Source organism: Equus asinus, chromosome 6 (assembly GCF_041296235.1).
Source record: "Equus asinus isolate D_3611 breed Donkey chromosome 6, EquAss-T2T_v2, whole genome shotgun sequence".
In the NCBI taxonomy this organism is placed as follows: Eukaryota; Metazoa; Chordata; class Mammalia; order Perissodactyla; family Equidae; genus Equus; species Equus asinus.
The window spans coordinates 14,857,719-14,875,893 of NC_091795.1; the positions used below are offsets into that span (position 1 = coordinate 14,857,719).

Consider the following 18,175-nt stretch of genomic DNA (forward strand, 5'->3'; position numbering starts at 1 on the left):
TATTTGTTTGGTTTTGGTTTTTTTACACAGAAGGAGAGAAATTTCAGTTCCTTGACCTAGTAATCTTACCTTTCACCTTCCTTTGCTTTCTGGCTAGAGGGACTTTATTTCTTGAAGGGCAAGTATGAAGTTACATGTCCCGGTTTTTAGGCACAGCCTTGAATTATGTAAGGGACATCTGAAAGATAGGGGGACAGCAAGATTGGCTTCCTCTGGCATGCCTTCTCTAGCCTCAAAACCTGGTTGTATCCACTCAGAATTGTTCATGTGATTTTCATGTGTTTAAACTTATTCACTTTTATAAAATCCCTAAATTCTTAATCAGACCGATTTAGAACATTTAAGGTATGCAAAATATCAGCCTTCTCTATTGTTTTCCCTGTCCTAAAAATGGCATTATAATGCGTCTTTTCCAAAAGTGTCTTCGACAGAATACGAGCTGTTCCTTTAGAAAGATTTCACGTACAGTAAAAGATTTCACGTACAGTAAAAGTTCTGAGAATTCTTACAATAAAGAAACCTATTTGTCTTTGTTAAAAACCAGAAGTTCCTCAAAGACGTTTGAAGATGAATATGTAGTACTTATTAACATCTTGTGGAACATGCTTTGAGGAAATTTTGCTGTCTAACCAATGACCAGAAGACAGTCAGTGTTAACATCTGCATCCCTGTCCTCCACCAGCTCCCCATGCCCTCTGTGCCCATAAATGTTTATTGAGCATGTAGTGTGCCCAGTGCAATATGCACAATTATTGTAGCTCCATAGAAGGAAAATACATTCGTACGTTTGTGTTTTAGGGCACTCCACAGAACAATGGTGATAGCTATGCTAACAAATTAGTGAGATCTGTTTAATGAAAAGGATTGTCTCTAACAACTAGTTAAATACGGTAACCATGTCTATGTGTTCTTTGGATTTTTGCAAGGCTTTTTGCCCTATGCATGTGCCCTCAATTTAAGGACCTTTTGCACCTTGTTCAACCTACACTGGGTTTGTGCACCCAATCTCTGGTTTCCACTTGTTCGTTCCATTCTCAGAGAAACCCCATGAATGTGTAGGGGTCCATGGAGATTTACAGTGTCCTGGTGTGGTAGCCACTAGACAAGTGAAGCTAGTGAAATTTAAAGTTACGTAAAGTTAAAATTGAGTTCCTCGGTTGCACCAGCCACATTTCATTGTTCCGTAGCCACATGGGCAAGTGCCTGTTGGATTGGACAGCGCAGATGTAGAATATTCCCATCATCACAGAAGGTTCTCTTGGACAGCGCTGATTTAGATGGTGGAAACTGTATTCTTTGAAGCTTTACTCTTCTGTGTCTATTGGATCGTCAAGTTCTGGATACTAAGGAGAAGACGTTACTGGCCATTTTTAATCTAGAGTAATAGTCCCACTTTAAGGACAAATACCAAGTCTTTGTCCCAGTAGCTTGACCGTGAGCTTCCACATCTTTGTCTTCTCTCATTCTTGAAGACTTGGTTCTAAGCCAGCATATTTTCATTCACTTTTTCTTTTCTAGGTGACTGCATTCAATTTCAGCCTCAAGACTCAGTTTTCTCCTTAGCGGTGCCTCCTTTCCTTATAAACACTTAGAGGATGCAGCCAGTTAAACTAGCAACCCTCTTGGGGTTTCAGTGCTGATTCCAAGCTCAATTTTTCCGCCCCACGCAACATAAAAGGGGTTAGAGTAGACCACCCCCCAGGCCTCCCTCCCTTCCTCGACTTCAGGCCCGTTCTATTTCTTGAGCTGAGCTTGCAGTGGAGAGGATCTTTTTCTTCTTCCCTAGAAGGACAGTTTAATTAGATGATGTTGATTGTGGTTAATTTGTGATGTTTAATATAATAGTCTTTCTTTTGTATCTATTAGTGAGCAATAATTCTGTTTCAGTATACTCAAGATACTCTCAAAAACTAAGGGTTTCCCCCTGCCCCACACCAACACTACACACATGCAGTTAACCTGGGATGGTGATTGTCTCGTTGATTCTGCCAGTCACTGAGAGTGGATCGGCCCCCACATCTGTAGGGCAAGATCACGAGCACATTTCGAGAGTGGGGAGCAGGGCAATCAGTGATGGGAGGGAAAACCAGAGAGAAAAAGCCTCCCCTTCCTTTACACCAATAGCTGTTGATGTGTCTGTCTGACTGTGCCCAAAGCAGTATTTGATTTGTCCGTTCCCTTGGGTTTCTCCTCCCCATCTTGAAAAATACTAGGTAAGTTTCACTTAGAATTTCCCCTTTTTGTGACTGGTACTCTGGAGGATTCTGTTACTGTTAGCTCAGACTCAGATATTCTTACTTGCCCTGTGTTCCCACTTGAACTTTAAAATGGCACAAGTGCAAGGAAGCACTCTTAACACCTTTTATCCAGCTTCTCTTAGGGAATCAGTGGTCTTGGTTTACACTTGTCTCACCCGCCTCCACGGCCATAGGGTTAGTAAGGTTGACAGCCTCCTAACCGTTGTCTCACATAACTGCTTCCAGGGCTTCTCCTGGCAGAACCTGGACTAGACTGGTTGTTCCTTCTACTGAAGACCACTCAGAATAGGAGCTAGACGTAGCAGTAACAGTGATGGGTAGAAGATGCCAGACTTCACTCTGCACTCTGATGAGATCCTACAGAAGACTGGAAATAGTCTTTTCCTCACTGATGGAAAATACTGATTTGATGGTGTGGAGACCATTTTAATAAGAATTTTACCTTCCCTAGGTTACTCTTAAATATCTTTCCTAGAAATGCATACATTTGTTAAGCTTTTGGGCAAATTGAGAGCACCAGAACTCATCAGCATCCTTTTTTGGGTGAGGCTCAAACCTTGCATCTTTTAAGAGTATGACATAGGGACTGCTGCATGCTGACCCAGCTGTGGGAGGGTTTACACCTTTTCAGGGAGGTAACCTTTGTTGATAAATCTGACTGTCGGTCATTGTGTCCCGTGTCTGTCTCTTGCCACTCTTCCCCCCCAACTTCCCCCCCGCCCAGCCACTTTGTTTACTTAGAAACCTTCATCCTCAGGTCACTGGTACTACCTTGCCCGTTAGGTTAGCAAGTAACAGTTCTGGGTTCATAAGTTCTTGTTCTTGTTCCCATTCAAAGGAAGTGTGGCTGAAACTCTTATGAAGTTTGTTCCTCACTGAAATCATAGCAGAATTCCTCATACTCCGAGTCTCCTAGTATGCCTGTAGGTCATACTATAGACTCATTTAAACAAGTCTGTCACTTAATTAGTTGATTTTGTGAATAAAATTGAAATCTTGATATTACTCAGTAATAAATATTACATGCCTTTGAGAACTGATTTTTACATATTTGGTAAGTTCTTGTTCACCTGTATGTGGAGTTCAAATTGAGAAGTAGATTCTAGCATGATTTGCACTGAAGAATTCCTAAAAGGAAGATTAGTTTAAATTAGTTTTGTATATAAATGATAGTCATATTGCTACATTGTTTTTAATAGTTTATGTGCAGAATTAAAGAACCATATTATATATATCCTTTTTTGTAGGAGTTGGACGTTCAATGGAATCCAAGTTGACATCTTTGGGAATTAAAACTTGTGGAGACTTGCAGTATATGACCATGGCAAAACTCCAAAAAGAATTTGGTCCCAAAACAGGTCAGATGCTTTATAGGTTCTGCCGTGGTTTGGATGATAGACCAGTTCGAACTGAAAAGGAAAGAAAATCCGTGTCAGCGGAGATCAACTATGGAATCCGGTTTACCCAGGTACTCGGCTCTGACCAGCCTTACCTTGTCAGGTTCTGTGTATTGTCACGTAGTCCCTCTCTCACCTAGACCTTAGACTCTTCATGCTTGAAGTTAAGTCTAAAACATTTGCCCTTCTCAGAGCTTGAGTTTAGACACTTAGGATGGTCAATAATATATGTTTAATATTGAAAGTTAAAATACTTAAGAAGGATTGGTAGGTATATAGGAAAATAACACAGCGGTTTTTCTGGTTTGTTTTTCCATAGCCAAAAGAAGCAGAAGCTTTTCTTCTGAATCTTTCAGAAGAAATTCAACGACGACTTGAAGCTGCTGGCGTGAAGGGTAAACGCCTGACTCTCAAAATCCTGGTACGAAAGCCGGGGGCTCCTGTGGAAAGTGCGAAATTTGGGGGCCACGGAATTTGTGATAACTTCACCAGGTAAGCTAATCTTAAAAAGGATATCAGCTATCGATAGTTCAGTGCAGGTTGTTATAGTTATTAGAAAATGAAGAAAACCAAGGAAGAATGTGAGCCGTGATAGTAGTTGACTTTCTGCAGAGCCAGGCCCCTGCGCAGGGCCCTTTGGTTCTGTCGATGTGTCAGGTTCAGCCTGGCACGGGAACCTGTAGCAGGGCCAGCCTGTCCATGTGTGCTGACCTTCGGCAGCCTGTCCATGGGGTCTGCGGGCTGTTGCCTTCAGCATGTGGACGGAAAGAAAGGGAAGCACTAAGCCCTGCCACCACGGCGATGCTTGCCGGACTTTGGTCAGAGGGTCCCGGAGAGAGAGTTCAGGATAGTAAAGCAAAAAACGATTTGATGGGACATTTGCTTCATTGAGGGAGGTATAATTTCTGTTTGTGAAAAGATAATCATTGTAGTCTCTGAAAACTGGTAGAAAGCATGTATAAAAACCCTATTTTTTAATGTGAGGGCCACTAATATAAAACTTGGTATAAAATTTGTGACCAATATGAAAATACTTAATTTTGCGTGCCATTTGATACTACACAGTACCCTGTCTTTTATGTATCAACCAACCAAAGCTTTGAGACTGTTGACTCTGAAAGCCACATATAAGGAACCCTAAAATATAGTTTAAGGGTTAGCGCATGCCAACCATACATATTAGATTCGTGTGTATAGTGAGATTAAATATGCCAAGAGTAATGTGATGACTACTCTCAAACACAGAAAGCTTTCAGCTTTATCATTAATGCATTTGTTCACCAGAAAACAAGGATTATAAATTAGGCATTAATGTGATTTAAAAAATACATTTTTATGCAGTTAGTAATCTTGGACTGTTCTATTTACCTATTTTAATAAATTTTTTTTTTTTTTTTTTTTGGTGAGGAAGATTGGCCTTGAGCTAACATCTGTGCCACTCTTCCTCTGTTTTGTATATAGGATGCCACCACAGCTTGGCTTGATGAGCAGTGTTGGGTCTGTGCCCGGGATCTGAACCCATGATCCTGGGCCTGCTGAAGCAGAGCGCACAAACTTAACCACCACACCACCAGGCTGGTGCATAATAATAAACATTTTGATGTACCCGTATTTCAAATGGTAGTTAGTTAGATGTAATGTCAGTGGTCTTTTCTATAATAAGTTGGGTCTTAGGCCCGTACTCAGGAATGTAATTATCTTTTTAAACATGGCTTCTGTGACAAAATCAGATCCAGTTTTGTAGTACCTTCTCTGGGAATGTAACCTGGAACTTTATTCAAGATGCATGAAAAGGATCATCCAAAAATTAGTTTTCCTTTGGAAAGAGAAGTGGTGGTAGATTGTCTCTTGCCTTGTCTGCACTTTTAAATATCTTAGTTACTTAGCATTGTCTATTTCGGTGCACTCAGCAATACTTAGCGGCTCACTCTGTCTAATCTTAACAAGAAAATCAGCCTTCGTTTAATCCTTTTTAGAAAATCTAGGTACTCCAAAAATCTAATTACAGTGTTTAAAAAATTGAGATTAATTATACTTTATTGCCCCCAATTCAAGGATAATATTCATTTAGCTATTTTGTAAGTACATAGATGCTTGCTTTTGGTATTTGTCCCATTTTTGTCCTAAACTTAAAAAAGTTTTCTTATGAACAAAGTAGAAAGAAGAGTACAGTGAATGCCCGCGTTGCCCATCACCTGTTTCAGCAGCAGTTGTGCTGGCTCCCGGTGTGCCGTTCCTCCTCCCCTCCCCCCGGGTTATTTTGAAGCCAGTCTCAGATACCGTATCGTTTTCTTCCACAGGTATTTCAGTGTTTCTCTCTCACAAGACGAGGACTCTGTGTAGTAACACAGGACAGTTCCACATCTGCTGGGCATTGCTGACGATAAAGCATGCATTTTGCTGTGCCCATAAAATATTAACTTTGGATGAGACATGATAATGCAAAAGGAGCACATCACTAATTGAAACGGTGTAATTTTATAAGTGTTACCAACATGTAGTTCGCCGATAAGCCATTAACTTAAATCTTAAATTTTGGTGGTGGTGTGACTGCATAAGAAAGGTGAGGGATTATGAAATATTATAATACTGACCCTAATACTGCCTCTAATTCTGGGCTTAACACACTGTTTCCTGTGGGCCAAATCCAGCCTGTGGTCTGTTTTTATGTGATTTGTGTGAGCTAAGAATATATAAAGTTATATAAAAAGTTGTAAAAAATGAAGAATAAGTGGAAGAGACCACAAAGCAGAAGCTGTTTACTGTGTGGCTCTTTACAGAAAAGTTGCTGGACCCTGTCTGTAGTCTCACGGAGGTAATGTTTGGTTGAGAAGATTCAGAAGTGGTACTTCACAGTCTGATTTTATAGTCTCTTCTGATTGGCCTTAATCAAAAGCTGCGTGGCAATGGTGTGACTCCCAGACTCTGATACATTATAATTGTGTAATAAAATGACAAACCTTAAGTTGCGTGTCCGAGAGCTACATGTAGATTGAGATCTGTGGCTTGATTGTCACTTAGGAAGATTTTTCTTGTAACGATTTTCTTTTTGGGGAAAGAATTTTTTCCCCCTTGGAATTCTTTTGTGTATGTGTGTTTTTAATTTAAATTGTGTGCATGTGTGTGTGTATATATATAACTTTTTTTAATCAAAGTAGTACATGTAATTGAAAAGTACAGATACAAGGCTTTCAGTCCTTTGCACTACTCCCCACCTCTGAGTGGCATTCTTTTCAACTTTTAGTGGTTTCTTGTGGTATTTCCATCCATATTTCTGGATACTTACTTGAACTGCTATTTCTAGCTTATTTTAGGTTTGCAAAATGTCTACTGACTTTTTATGTGGATGAGGATTTGTTCTCCTCTCCCATTGCCTGTTGCTGTTTCCTGTATCTGTGTATTTCCTTTGCCCCCAATAAAGTTGTCGTTTTTTGTTCAATCACTATCTAGTGTTACATTATTATGACCATGTACGTCCTGTACATAGCTGATCCTTATAGTCCACTATGATCACATTTCCTTTCCTGTTGAACTTGTTTTTCCTGGAATTACTGAGTATCTTATTTTGTTTGTGTGCTTTTTTGTGAGTTTGGCACTCAGTTTATCCCCAGACCCCCTCCTGGTGTGTTTCAGTACATAGTGGTCTGTTGGTGTGGTCTTCTGCCGGCCCTCTAGCCTGCTCCTCCTGTCTGGGTCAGTGTAAGATCTGTTGCAGAGCTGGAGCCCTGGGATGTCCCCTCTCTGTGATCTGTGTTGGTCCCTATTTTCCTGGATCCCCGCTCTCTCTCTTTAGTATTTTACTGAGAAGGAATGCGTGGGTGCAGTTTTTTGAATCTGTCTGTCCTCATGCTCAATAGTTTTGCTGACTTAAATGTTACAAATATAAGTTAGAAACCATTTTCCTCAGACGTTTAAAGGCTCGCTTGTCGTCTTTTTTTCAGGGTCACTGTTGAGAAGTTCAGTGCTCTTCTGATTGCCTGTTGTTTACGGGAGATCTCTCTTTTTCTCTCTGGAGCCTCCAGGATTTTCTCTTTGTCTCAGAGGTTCTGGAATTTTGTTGGTTGGTCTTTGTCTTTGTGCCAGGTACTTTTTCAGTATTAAATTTTTTGTTTCTACTAACATTTTAAATTTCAGAGTGTCCTTTTTATCTTTGGACATTTAAATATTTATAGTATCTCTTATTTCACAGATGCAGTATTCGCTCTTATCTCTTAAGTACTCTCCCAGTCCCCGTGTCAGTCTGTTTCTCCGAGTTCCTGTTCTGGTTGCTGTCTTGTGTGAGGTTTCTTTCAGGTGTCTGTCTGGTAGTTCTTGGCCGGCTGTTCATGAGCTGCTAAAATGGCCTTTGGAACCTCTGGCTTCTTTGTGGGACGTGTAGACCAGAGGGCTTCAGGGTGTGTGTGGTTGGAGGCCTGGTCTTGGGTTCCCACACCAAGTGGCAGGGTCTGCGCTTTGTCTCTTAGGCTTGTCCGTTTCCCTAGGAGGACATCCTCCAGCCTCCTGCCCAGGCGGGTGAGACGGTGGAGGTGGCAGCCGAGTTCTGGGTAGGCGGTAGGGAGAGGGCTGGGGAGAAAGCACGGATGGGGGTTTCTGTGGCGAGTGCCGTGCTTCACTCGTCCTTAGCTGTGTGATGCCTCGTGGCTGCTCTGTGTCGGCGTTCCCGTGTGTGACAGGGCTTCCACAGCGGGGAGAGGGGACCTCTGCGAGTCTCAGCCTCGTCATCTCTGCTCCTATCACAGGGACCTGACGCCTCGAATCACCAGCTTCTCTGGGGCCCAGGGCAGAAATTGGCATATCCCAAGTCGGAGCCTTGTTAAGGCATTGAGCAGGCGTTTGGTAGCTTGGCGTTTACTGGCTTGCTTTCAATGTTCTAAATTAGAAACGTTTTTCCTCTAGTCTCCTCTCCCATTTCTGTCTTTTAAGAGTTTATACCTTTCAAAAATCATTTCACGTCAGTTTAGTGGTGCTTCAGAAAGAAAGAAAGATACACCACCATGGTCTACTAAACGTCTTGCTTTTAAGTTTTTCTGTCTTTATTAAGTAACAAATCAATGGAAATACTGTGCAAATGATTTCCTTAAAGAAACAGGCACTTTTCAGGGCTGGTCTGCTGGTGTAGTGGTTAAGTTCACATGCTCTGCTTCAGTGGCCCTGGGTTCACAGGTTCAGATCTTGGGCGTGGACCTAGCACCACTCATAAAGCCACGCTGTGGCAGCATCCCACATAAATCAGAGGAAGACTGGCAACAGATGTTAGCTCAGGGACAATCTTCCTCACCAAAAAAAAGAGGCACTTTTCATAGATGAATACATAATATCCTCATGGTACTGAAAAAATAAATACAATAAATATAATTTTTGGCACCTAATCATGCTGGAAGATTCACCAGTCCTCCTTCAAGAGTTCTTAAAGATCTAAGAATTGTATTTTCTTGGAACCTAAAATTTTGCACTTATTCATGCTTTAGTTGCAACACAGTATGCTTATATTTATGTATGCTTTATCTAAAATACATCTTTTTTTAAAAAAAAAATCCAACTTATCTTGGACAGGTTCACCATTAGTTTGTATCTTTAAGTTCTAGTGTTCTTTGTGACTTTTCTTTTCCCCCTTGCTGCCAGTGTGATTAATGTGGTATTACTGCCTTCAAGGAAGGCTGTCTCATTCATTTTTAAGAATTATAATTAGTACTTAATTATTTAAACCTTTTGTTAGTTTCTTTACAACTTTTCTGTAACTTTTACACAGTTCCATGCTACTGAGGCACTAGTGAATACGTATGGGATGTAATTTTTGTTCCTTTAAAAAAGTTGATTCTGTCACTTACAGGACCATAACTCTTGACCAGGCAACAGACAGTGCGAAAATAATTGGAAAGGCCACATTAAACATGTTTCATATGATGAAACTCAACATAGCGGATATGAGAGGGGTAAGTGTGTAACGGTTTTACATCCTGACTTCCTGTCGTGTTTTCTCGTTTGAGGCTTATCTGAGCGTGGTCCTGGTGAGGTGCAGGGTTATAGGCCAGCTTTCAGCTTCTTTGGCGGTGATACGAGAACAGAACCGAAAAGCTCCTGACTTTCTCATTTGACTTCATCTTACTTTTCAGAGAAGAGTCAGATTTTTTCTGACAGCTCTTTGTTTTCTGCCTAGAACAATAATTTTGTATCTTCAATTTTTATATGAGTGCCTTTCTCTTACTAAGACTGATCTGGCTTGCATTATCTTGCTTCCCGTTCTCGTGCCCCTAGGAGTAGACGGGACGGCGAGGAGTGTGAATCTGCAAATAATTCTTGTACCTCTAAGGTCGTTTTTAATCAGAAACGTTATGCCTGATGAATGACGCTCTAGGAGGGAGGGTTTGCCACAGGCACAGGAAGACGCCTTTGGAACGGATAGGCGAGAGGGCATCAAAAATGTAAAAACGGGGGCTGGCCCCGTGGCCGAGTGGTTAAGTTCGCGCGCTCCGCTGCAGGCGGCCTAGTGTTTCGTTGGTTCGAATCCTGGGCGCGGACATGGCAGTGCTCATCAAACCACGCTGAGGCAGCGTCCCACGTGCCACAACTAGAAGGACCCACAACGAAGAATATATAACTATGTACCCAGGGGGCTTTGGGGAGAAAAAGGAAAAAATAAAATCTTTAAAAAAAAAAAATGTAAAAACGGCAATTTTCTGTTCTTGAGGATTAACCTTCATAGGTTCGGTGCCTGAGTGCACATATGTGAGTAAAGGATTGCTATTGGCTTGGTGTAGGTTTTGTGGAAGGATTAAGAAGTTGCTGAGCCCGCCACGATTAAAACTTCTTCCTGAAATCCTGTTGTAAGGTTTTATGGGGGCGTGTGTGGGGTGGTGGTATCTGTACAGATACCAGCGGGGTCCCCACTGCCCATCCCATCCCCCAAGCCCATTTTTTATTTGAAAAGTACTTCATTTTAAAAAGAAAAATGGTAGATAAAGTAAGGTTGCAAGTAGATTGTCCCCTATTTGAATTTTTTTTATATCTTACTTTTTAAAAACTTAGTTGACTAGAACTTCAGTGGGACACAGTATTGCACTTTTTTGGATTTTCTGATTTTGAAGAGATTGTAGTATATTTGGGTAGAATGGGGTACTCTCAGATTGAGCTGATAACCGCTCACCAGCTAGGATAGAAGTAGTTTTTGTAATAAGTCATATAGAAGGCTGTTTGTTTGAATACTTCCATTTAACTTTTTATTCTAGAAAGAGGATCTAGAGGATAGTAAAGAATTAGCTGAGAATTTTGCTAGTTGAATTCATATTTTCACTTTAGTTTTCCTAGGAACACATTTATTATTCTGGTTCTAGGTTGGGATTCATGTGAATCAGCTGGTTCCTGCGAATGCAAACCCTTCCGCCGGTCCCACTCGCCCATCGCTTCCATCAGGCCACTTTCCTGGTGGGTCACACTCTGTCCTTGATCTCTTCCAAGTCCAGAAAGCTAAGAAACCTGCAGACGAGGAGCACAAGGAAGGTCAGCGTCGTCCGCGTGGCTCTCGCTTGGGTGCCGCTGTTATCCGTAGGAAAGCTAAGTTAATCTACAAGTGTTCTGACGCGGTTCTGTGTAACTGTTTAAGAAACAGTTGACATTCTGAATTATGATTAATAAAGTTTATTTGCAATGGACTGAAGCCCCCTCTCCCCTCAGTGATCTGAAGAAGCTGTTTTTGTATTGTACTTTCAGTATTTCTGGCTGCCATGGATCTGGAAGTAGCATCTGCCTCTAGAACTTGCGCTCTCTTGCCATCTTTTTCTACACATCTGACATCAGGTATCAGTCCTGTCGTTAGCAAAGCTGAGTCTTCAGGGAAGTGGAATGGTCTACATGCTCCCATCAGTTTAAAGTCAAGACTTAACCTGAGTATAGAGGTCCCGTCACCTTCCCAGGTATAGTTTTATACTTCTGTATACGATGTAAGTGTGAAAGTGGCTTTACAGTCGGAATGGTGTTTGACCTTCTTGATGAGGCTGCTGGCTAGGGCGGACCGTGATGTGGCTGCGTTCCACCGGGAAATGAGTTAGGTGAAAGATTGTGCTTTGCAGAGGTTTGCCGTTCTTGCAGGTTGTGAAACATAGATGACAGCCAGGTTCGTAAACTGCCACTGTCAGCAGCCACTTCCCCTGTGACAGTGCTAATCACACGGAGCGCTCTGTTCAATAGCGCAGCTTTGGTGATCATTAGTAGAGAGGCCTTATGTCAAAGATTTTTCTTGCAGCATTTGCAAACAGTTCTCTCTATAGGGTGAATGATTTTCCTGACGTAAGCTATTAATTCAGTTGGGGTGAGCTGTAAACGTGGCCTGCTGTTGGAACTTTTGCTCCTTGGAAGCTTAAGATAGCCCTTTAAGCTCTATTGGGAAAGTCAGTTTCTCTGCTTCCCTGAATAGTAGGAGGCTGAAGGAGATGTCCGTGTTGGCTGAAGGCTAGAGAAGGTAGGGAAGGGACAGTTGTGACATGCTTGCGTTGGGTCCCAGTTGCTGTTTCTAAAATTAGCTGCTCCCTGGCAAGGTAAGGTTGGCCTCCCAGCTCATGAGATCGTGCGTTTCTAAAGGGATGTGCACGGATGGGCAGAGGGTTCTGGTATGTAGGCTGGAGAAAAGTTAGCTTCTAGAATCCCTTTTTTCTAGCTTGCTGCTCTCAGACTAGAGCTGTTTCTCTTTTGGGGCAGATAGTCTCCTGTCTGAAGGGTAAACTTCTGATGCAGGACTCTCTTAATTTCCCATCCCAGAAATTTGACGTGTGCCTTAGGCCTTGGCCCTGCCCCTGCCCCCTGCGAGGGGTCTAAGATTTGACCTTGACAAAGGCTCCACCTGTCTGTCTGCCCCTATTACAGGAGAGTCACTCAGTATTGTTGGACTTACCTGATCCCGTGCTGCTGGCCACTCGTGTACACTTGTCATCTCCAGACCCCACACATTACTTCTCAGACTTATGGCTAAAGGCCAAGACAGTCCAAAAATATGCTGGTTCTGGGGGGAGCTTTCCTAGCCTAGTTATCTGACCTCATGTTCATCATCCAGGATGTTCACATTGAAATTAAAGTGATACATTCACTCTCCAAACACATCGTCTCTGAGTGCTGTACCCTCCTCAAGCTCGTTACGTGTGCTCTTTTGTAGCTCGATCAGTCCGTTTTGGAAGCGCTTCCACCTGATCTCCGAGAACAAGTGGAGCAAGTTTGTGCTGCTCAGCAAGGAGAGGCGCATGGCGACAAAAAGAAAGAACCAGTAAATGGCTGTAACACGGGAATTTTGCCACAACCAGTTGGGACAGTTTTGTTACAAATACCAGAACCTCAGGAATCTAACAGTGATACAGGAATTAATGTAATAGCCCTTCCAGCATTTTCACAGGTAAGTTAAATTCAGGGACCTTCTACCAGAGTTGAAATATTCTCACCCATCCTACTCCAGCTCCAGGCTTGTCTCATTCCCATTTTTCTTTTGCACCCTAAAATCTCAGTGGCTGACACCATGTTGTTGGGGAGGAGGGGTTGGCCTGTCTCCACACCACCCACAGGATGTAGACTGACAAGAGCTCCCTCTCCTGAAGCAACAGTGTGTGGCACCAGAGGGCAGGGACGAGGGGGGCTGTGCCGTGTAGGTGCTTAACACCTCCACCCAGAAAGAAAGAGAAGTTCTCCTGTTTCATTGGTCAGAGATCACTGGGCCACAGTGGAGTGAGAGGGTGGAGGTGTAATCACACACGACGGACACTAACACAATCTAAGTTTGATGTTTAAAACCATCACAGATGAGCCTGTTTTCCTGTGTTTTGCTTCTCATTTTCTGTTAGTACTTCTTGCCCTGGTTGTTCTTTAGTTGGGTTTTTTTTTTTAAATCAATTCACAGTCAAAATTTTATTACTATTCTCACCTTAAAACCTTGTTTGAGAATTTAATGAGCTTTGATATTGAGGACCTGTTAAGAATTCATACAGATTAGAGAAGTATGATTTGAAAACAAAGTCAGTTTTGTGAAAAGTATAAAGCAGCTGCTGTATGGGATCAGCTCAGGTTTGACTTTGAACTTTTTTTCCACGAGGTGGACCCTGAGGTGTTCGCTGCCCTTCCTCCTGAGCTGCAGAAGGAGCTGAAAGCAGCATACGATCAAAGACAAAGGCAGGGAGAGAAAAGCCCTCAGCAGCCGCCGGCCGGCGCATCTGGTAAGCCTCGGAGTTGACGTGTAACAAAAACAAAGATGACAGCATGAAGTCATTGTTGTGTGTGATTACTGTTGTCGATAATGGCCAAAATCTAAGCTGTCAGTCATGGTAAGGGCTCTTCATAGTGGAGAGCAGAACAAGTATACAGCTTGGTAAGTTTGTCATCGTCCTAGTTGGATTTGTATCTGTAACTTCTTGACTTAAAAACCATTCTGTACTTTAAAAAGTCTGAATAAGATGCTACCAGAAATCTGTTGAATACTTGTCAAGCCTGTTGTCCCTTGAGACTGATAACAGTAGGTTTAAAACAAAATCTGAAGGTTTTTGAACATGTGTCAGTCACCACATTTACTATGAAAACAGAAGATTGGCTGCTGAACTGTGGGAGGCACCTCCCTGTGGAGCTTCCATTCGATCCTCAGGAGCACCCCCTTTTAGATGTGCAGTGCTCCAAAGGTCAGATTAGCAAGGGGCCGAGCAGAGAGACTAGGCATTGTCTAGCCTGCACTTCCTGCCATTTTCACTCTTGGCAAGAGGCCTGTGCGCATGTACTCAGGGTTGTATTTGGGAGATGGAAAGAGAACCTGTGGTAGTATTTAGACATATTTTGTTGAGAATCTTATGACCTTCTTTTAGTGTCAAAGAATCCATTACTTCAGCTAAAACCAGCAGCAGTGAAAGAAAAGAAAAGAAACAAGAAAAAAAGTCCTGTCAGTCCCCTCAAGAAGATTCAGAGTCCTTTGAAAAACAAGCTGCTTAATAGTCCTGCAAAAACTCTGCCAGGAGCCTGTGGGAGTCCCCAGAAATTTATTGATGGGTTTTTAAAATATGAAGGTCCTGCTTCTGAGAAACCTCTGGTAAAATTTTTTTCTATTTTCTCAACTTTGACCTTTTATCAGATCTTAATGTACTTGATATTATGTAAATATTGCACTTTTTCCTCATTTGTTTTCTTACAGGGAGAACCCTCCGCTTCCACTTCAGGTGCGCCAGGCCTTCCTGGTTTGCAGCCTGTCCCACCCGACTGTGCTAGACCCCCGGCACCTAACCTAGCGGGAGCTGTGGAGTTCAGTGATGTGAAGACCTTGCTCAAAGAGTGGATAACTACCATTTCAGGTTGGCTTGGCTGGTGGTAAGATGGCCAGAGGCTCAGATGTAATGGTCCTGTGATTTCAGAGCATGAACAGACTCAACTGTGTAGATGGAACTCATTTTTCTAAATCGAATAAATTCCAGCCAGCTACCCCCTAACCTTTTAAACTCCGGGGCTGGCTTTGAAAAGTTCCTAGCACGGACTGTTCGTTTGATAGCTCTAGTCAGTGGTGTAGCTGTAGAAATGCAGTTTGCCTTTATCCCCACAGAGCACTTTCTCCTTCAGAAAGATAGGCTGGTCCTCATTTGAGGTTTTCCCCCTTTCTAGATCCAATGGAAGAAGACATTCTGCAAGTTGTGAAATACTGTACTGATCTAATAGAGGAAAAAGATTTGGAAAAACTGGACCTAGTTATAAAATACATGAAAAGGTAATTATTCAGTACTTTTATCAAAAGGAAAAATTTGGCATGTCACAGTGGACGGACTGACTGAGGGAGGTGAGGTGCTGAGCAAGTTTTAACCCCTTCTGGCAATCGGTTGTGTTGACTATACTCTTTAGGGTTAAGAAAAAAGGGATGTCCTTTATTTTGAATCCCAGAGAAAGCAATGCCATAATATTGACTGGGGAGTAAAGACAGTCAAAATGAGATTTTTCCCCTTGAGGGTTATATAGTTTAAAACCATACTAAGTACTTTTGAGTGTTGGGGCTTTTTTTCTAAAATTGCTTCTCAGGTAAAAATGTTAAAACCCTTAAGCCCTAAGCAAATGTTACCCTGATCCTTGGAGGAGGACCGTCTTCCCTGACTGTCTCTTCTTCCCACCCTCAGGTTGATGCAGCAGTCGGTGGAATCGGTTTGGAATATGGCATTTGACTTTATTCTTGACAATGTTCAGGTGGTTTTACAACAGACGTACGGAAGCACATTGAAAGTGACGTAAACAGGACCGGGAGCCTGGTGCTCGCCACTAGCTGTGCCATAAGTGCTTGTGAGGTCTTTGCAAAGTGCATGATAGTAACGCTCTGAGTTTTTATAATTTTAAATTTCTTTTTAAGCAAGTGTTTTGTACATTTCTTTTCAATAAGTGCCAAATTTGTCAGTATTGCATGTAAATAATTGTGTTAATTCTTTTACTGTAGTATAGATTCTATTTACAAAATGTTTGTTTATAAAGTTTTATGGATTTTTACAGTGAAGTGTTTACAGTTGTTTAATAAAGAACTGTATGTATATTTTGTACAGGCTCCTTTTTGTGACTCCTTTAGGAAGCAAATGCTGAACTGTTGATTACACTTAAAGGCTGAAAACCCTCAAGCCAGACTCTTACAGGCTCCCTGCTAATCTGTGAAATTTCCTGAGGCCCCAGACTGGGAGTCTGCTCGTTCCAAGCAGGGGTAGAGCTTCTGAACAATCTTACCATTCTTGTCCCCAAGCATGAACACATGAGCATGTTACGAAAATCTTCTTTACTTCTTCCAAGTAGAGGAATTTACATTATTTTGAATTAGAACACACACACAAAAAATTGAATTTTTTCCTAGGAAAATTATGTCCCACAGATGGTTTAGAGGTGTTTTTGCCTCTACTGGCCCTTGAGAAACTTGAATAATAATGAAGAATGGTACAGATTCTCAGATGTATATAAAGTATTTTTCTATACTATGTTATACTCTAACACTTTAAAAATATAGGTTATAATTCTATGCCAGTGAATACTTGGGAACATTTTCTTCAAACACTGACAGGTAGTCAGTCAGATATTAGAGATTGTTACAAGAATCTCACGTGAAGAGATTTCTTACATTGGGAAGGAGTATATATCCTCCTGTGGACCCACTTCCTACATTCTTCAGGAAAACCATAAAACTAGCTACAGTCAGATTACTCATACAAATAATCATTATGATGTTTCTGCAACAACTTAGAAAGAAGCACTAAGCCCAAATAGTTAATCAAGTCCCTATTGATTGTCTCATCAGAAAATGTATGCATAAGAGAATTTTCTAGGATAAAATATAGACCAAGATTGCTGTATAAAAGTTCCTAATGTTAACATGTGCTAGTACACAAGATATGCTAGTTCACAGTCCTTGTCCTTAAAAGAACGAGCTGAACCGAGGAGGATGACTCATGGGAGAGAAGCTGCGCTAAGGTTGAGGCCTAACAGAGCTTACTGGTGAATGTTTTCTTTATTGGAAGTTCAGAATTGTGCTGATTACAGTGGACTCTCGACTATACAAGCAGTAAAGAGCAGCCAGCTAGGCTTTACACCATGGTTTCACACAAAGCGAAGAAAGAAATATCAGAATGCCTAATTTTCTATTTTAAAAAATTTCTAAGGGCATATGGCAGAAGAATGCTGGAAAAAATCACTGTGGGAAGGATATGCATAAATAAGTATTTCTTACATCAAAAAAGTCCCAAGAATCACAAAATCTGCAGAAGCTTGGTTAATCAAATACTGCAGTACTGATTTAATCAGTATAAAATTCAAAGAGCTTGAGATCTGTAATAAAAATCCAAATTTGGGGAAGGGCAGACTTGAAAACAGCAGCCAGTAGAGGAGGGCTGGGCGAGTGAACAGGCACGTTGGAACCGTGGGGACATGTAATCGACCACTGTCAAACCAGTGTAAGTTTCTTGGTTTCTCATGGAAAACATTGTATACACCTATTTTTTTCCTTCCATACTTAAGTTCATCAGTGTCCAGATTACATCCATTCCATTTTTTCTTGTTTTTCTTGGTGATGTTACAACATAATATTGCATTTTCTCCAATTCCTGTCCCATGTGGAAAAATTAGATGATTTCAAATACTTTCTTCAGCTCCACAATAAGCTGCCAGTCACTCTTCTGCATTTCATCTCTGAACCAGTCTTTGAGGGCATCGATGGACTGCCGGCTAATCTGCAATTCCCGAGACACAAACAGGGTAAACAAAATGTTCAGACAAGTGCCCAAGAAAACCATGTGGCCCTGTAGTCTGTCACCAGATGCTGCTCCTTACAAAGAAAGCTTAGGGAGAAATAAAGGCAGCACTTGCCTGCCTTCGAGAGGAGCAGAATCCCAGCATCACATCTGTTATGTGAGTTAGGCAGAAGGGGACCTAGGAGTCCCAGCGGGCACTGTCAGGAAGCACCTTCCTCAGCAAAGACAAGGCCATACTACACACCAAACCCTAAGGAACAATCTAAGTCCCATCAGATTCTAAAAGTTCAAACTTCAGTGCTCCTGAGTA

General features: G+C 41.8%; 2 protein-coding genes across 17 annotated transcripts in view; one reads left to right on the top strand and one right to left on the bottom strand.

Annotated features, from left to right (window-relative positions):
- Window positions 1-16,172, top strand: part of REV1 (REV1 DNA directed polymerase) — a 92,071-nt gene extending 75,899 nt beyond the window's left edge. For 11 of the 15 annotated variants that reach the window (XM_044772973.2, XM_070511634.1, XM_044772972.2 and 8 more), the window contains 11 exons: window positions 3,506-3,726; window positions 3,975-4,147; window positions 9,486-9,588; window positions 10,987-11,152; window positions 11,363-11,565; window positions 12,798-13,031; window positions 13,722-13,842; window positions 14,479-14,699; window positions 14,802-14,958; window positions 15,263-15,365; window positions 15,766-16,172. In XM_044772973.2, the coding sequence (XP_044628908.1) occupies window positions 3,506-3,726; window positions 3,975-4,147; window positions 9,486-9,588; window positions 10,987-11,152; window positions 11,363-11,565; window positions 12,798-13,031; window positions 13,722-13,842; window positions 14,479-14,699; window positions 14,802-14,958; window positions 15,263-15,365; window positions 15,766-15,877 (1,814 nt within the window). In that variant the 3' untranslated portion in view covers window positions 15,878-16,172. The remainder of the gene's footprint in view (window positions 1-3,505; window positions 3,727-3,974; window positions 4,148-9,485; window positions 9,589-10,986; window positions 11,153-11,362; window positions 11,566-12,797; window positions 13,032-13,721; window positions 13,843-14,478; window positions 14,700-14,801; window positions 14,959-15,262; window positions 15,366-15,765) is intronic. The other 4 variants (XM_070511639.1, XM_070511640.1, XM_044772976.2 and 1 more) reach the window with 1 other exon arrangement.
- EIF5B (eukaryotic translation initiation factor 5B) overlaps window positions 15,792-18,175 on the bottom strand; it is an 80,250-nt gene continuing 77,866 nt past the window's right edge. For both annotated transcript variants that reach the window (XM_044772979.2, XM_044772978.2), the window contains exon 24: window positions 15,792-17,844. In XM_044772979.2, the coding sequence (XP_044628914.1) occupies window positions 17,737-17,844 (108 nt within the window). In that variant the 3' untranslated portion in view covers window positions 15,792-17,736. The remainder of the gene's footprint in view (window positions 17,845-18,175) is intronic.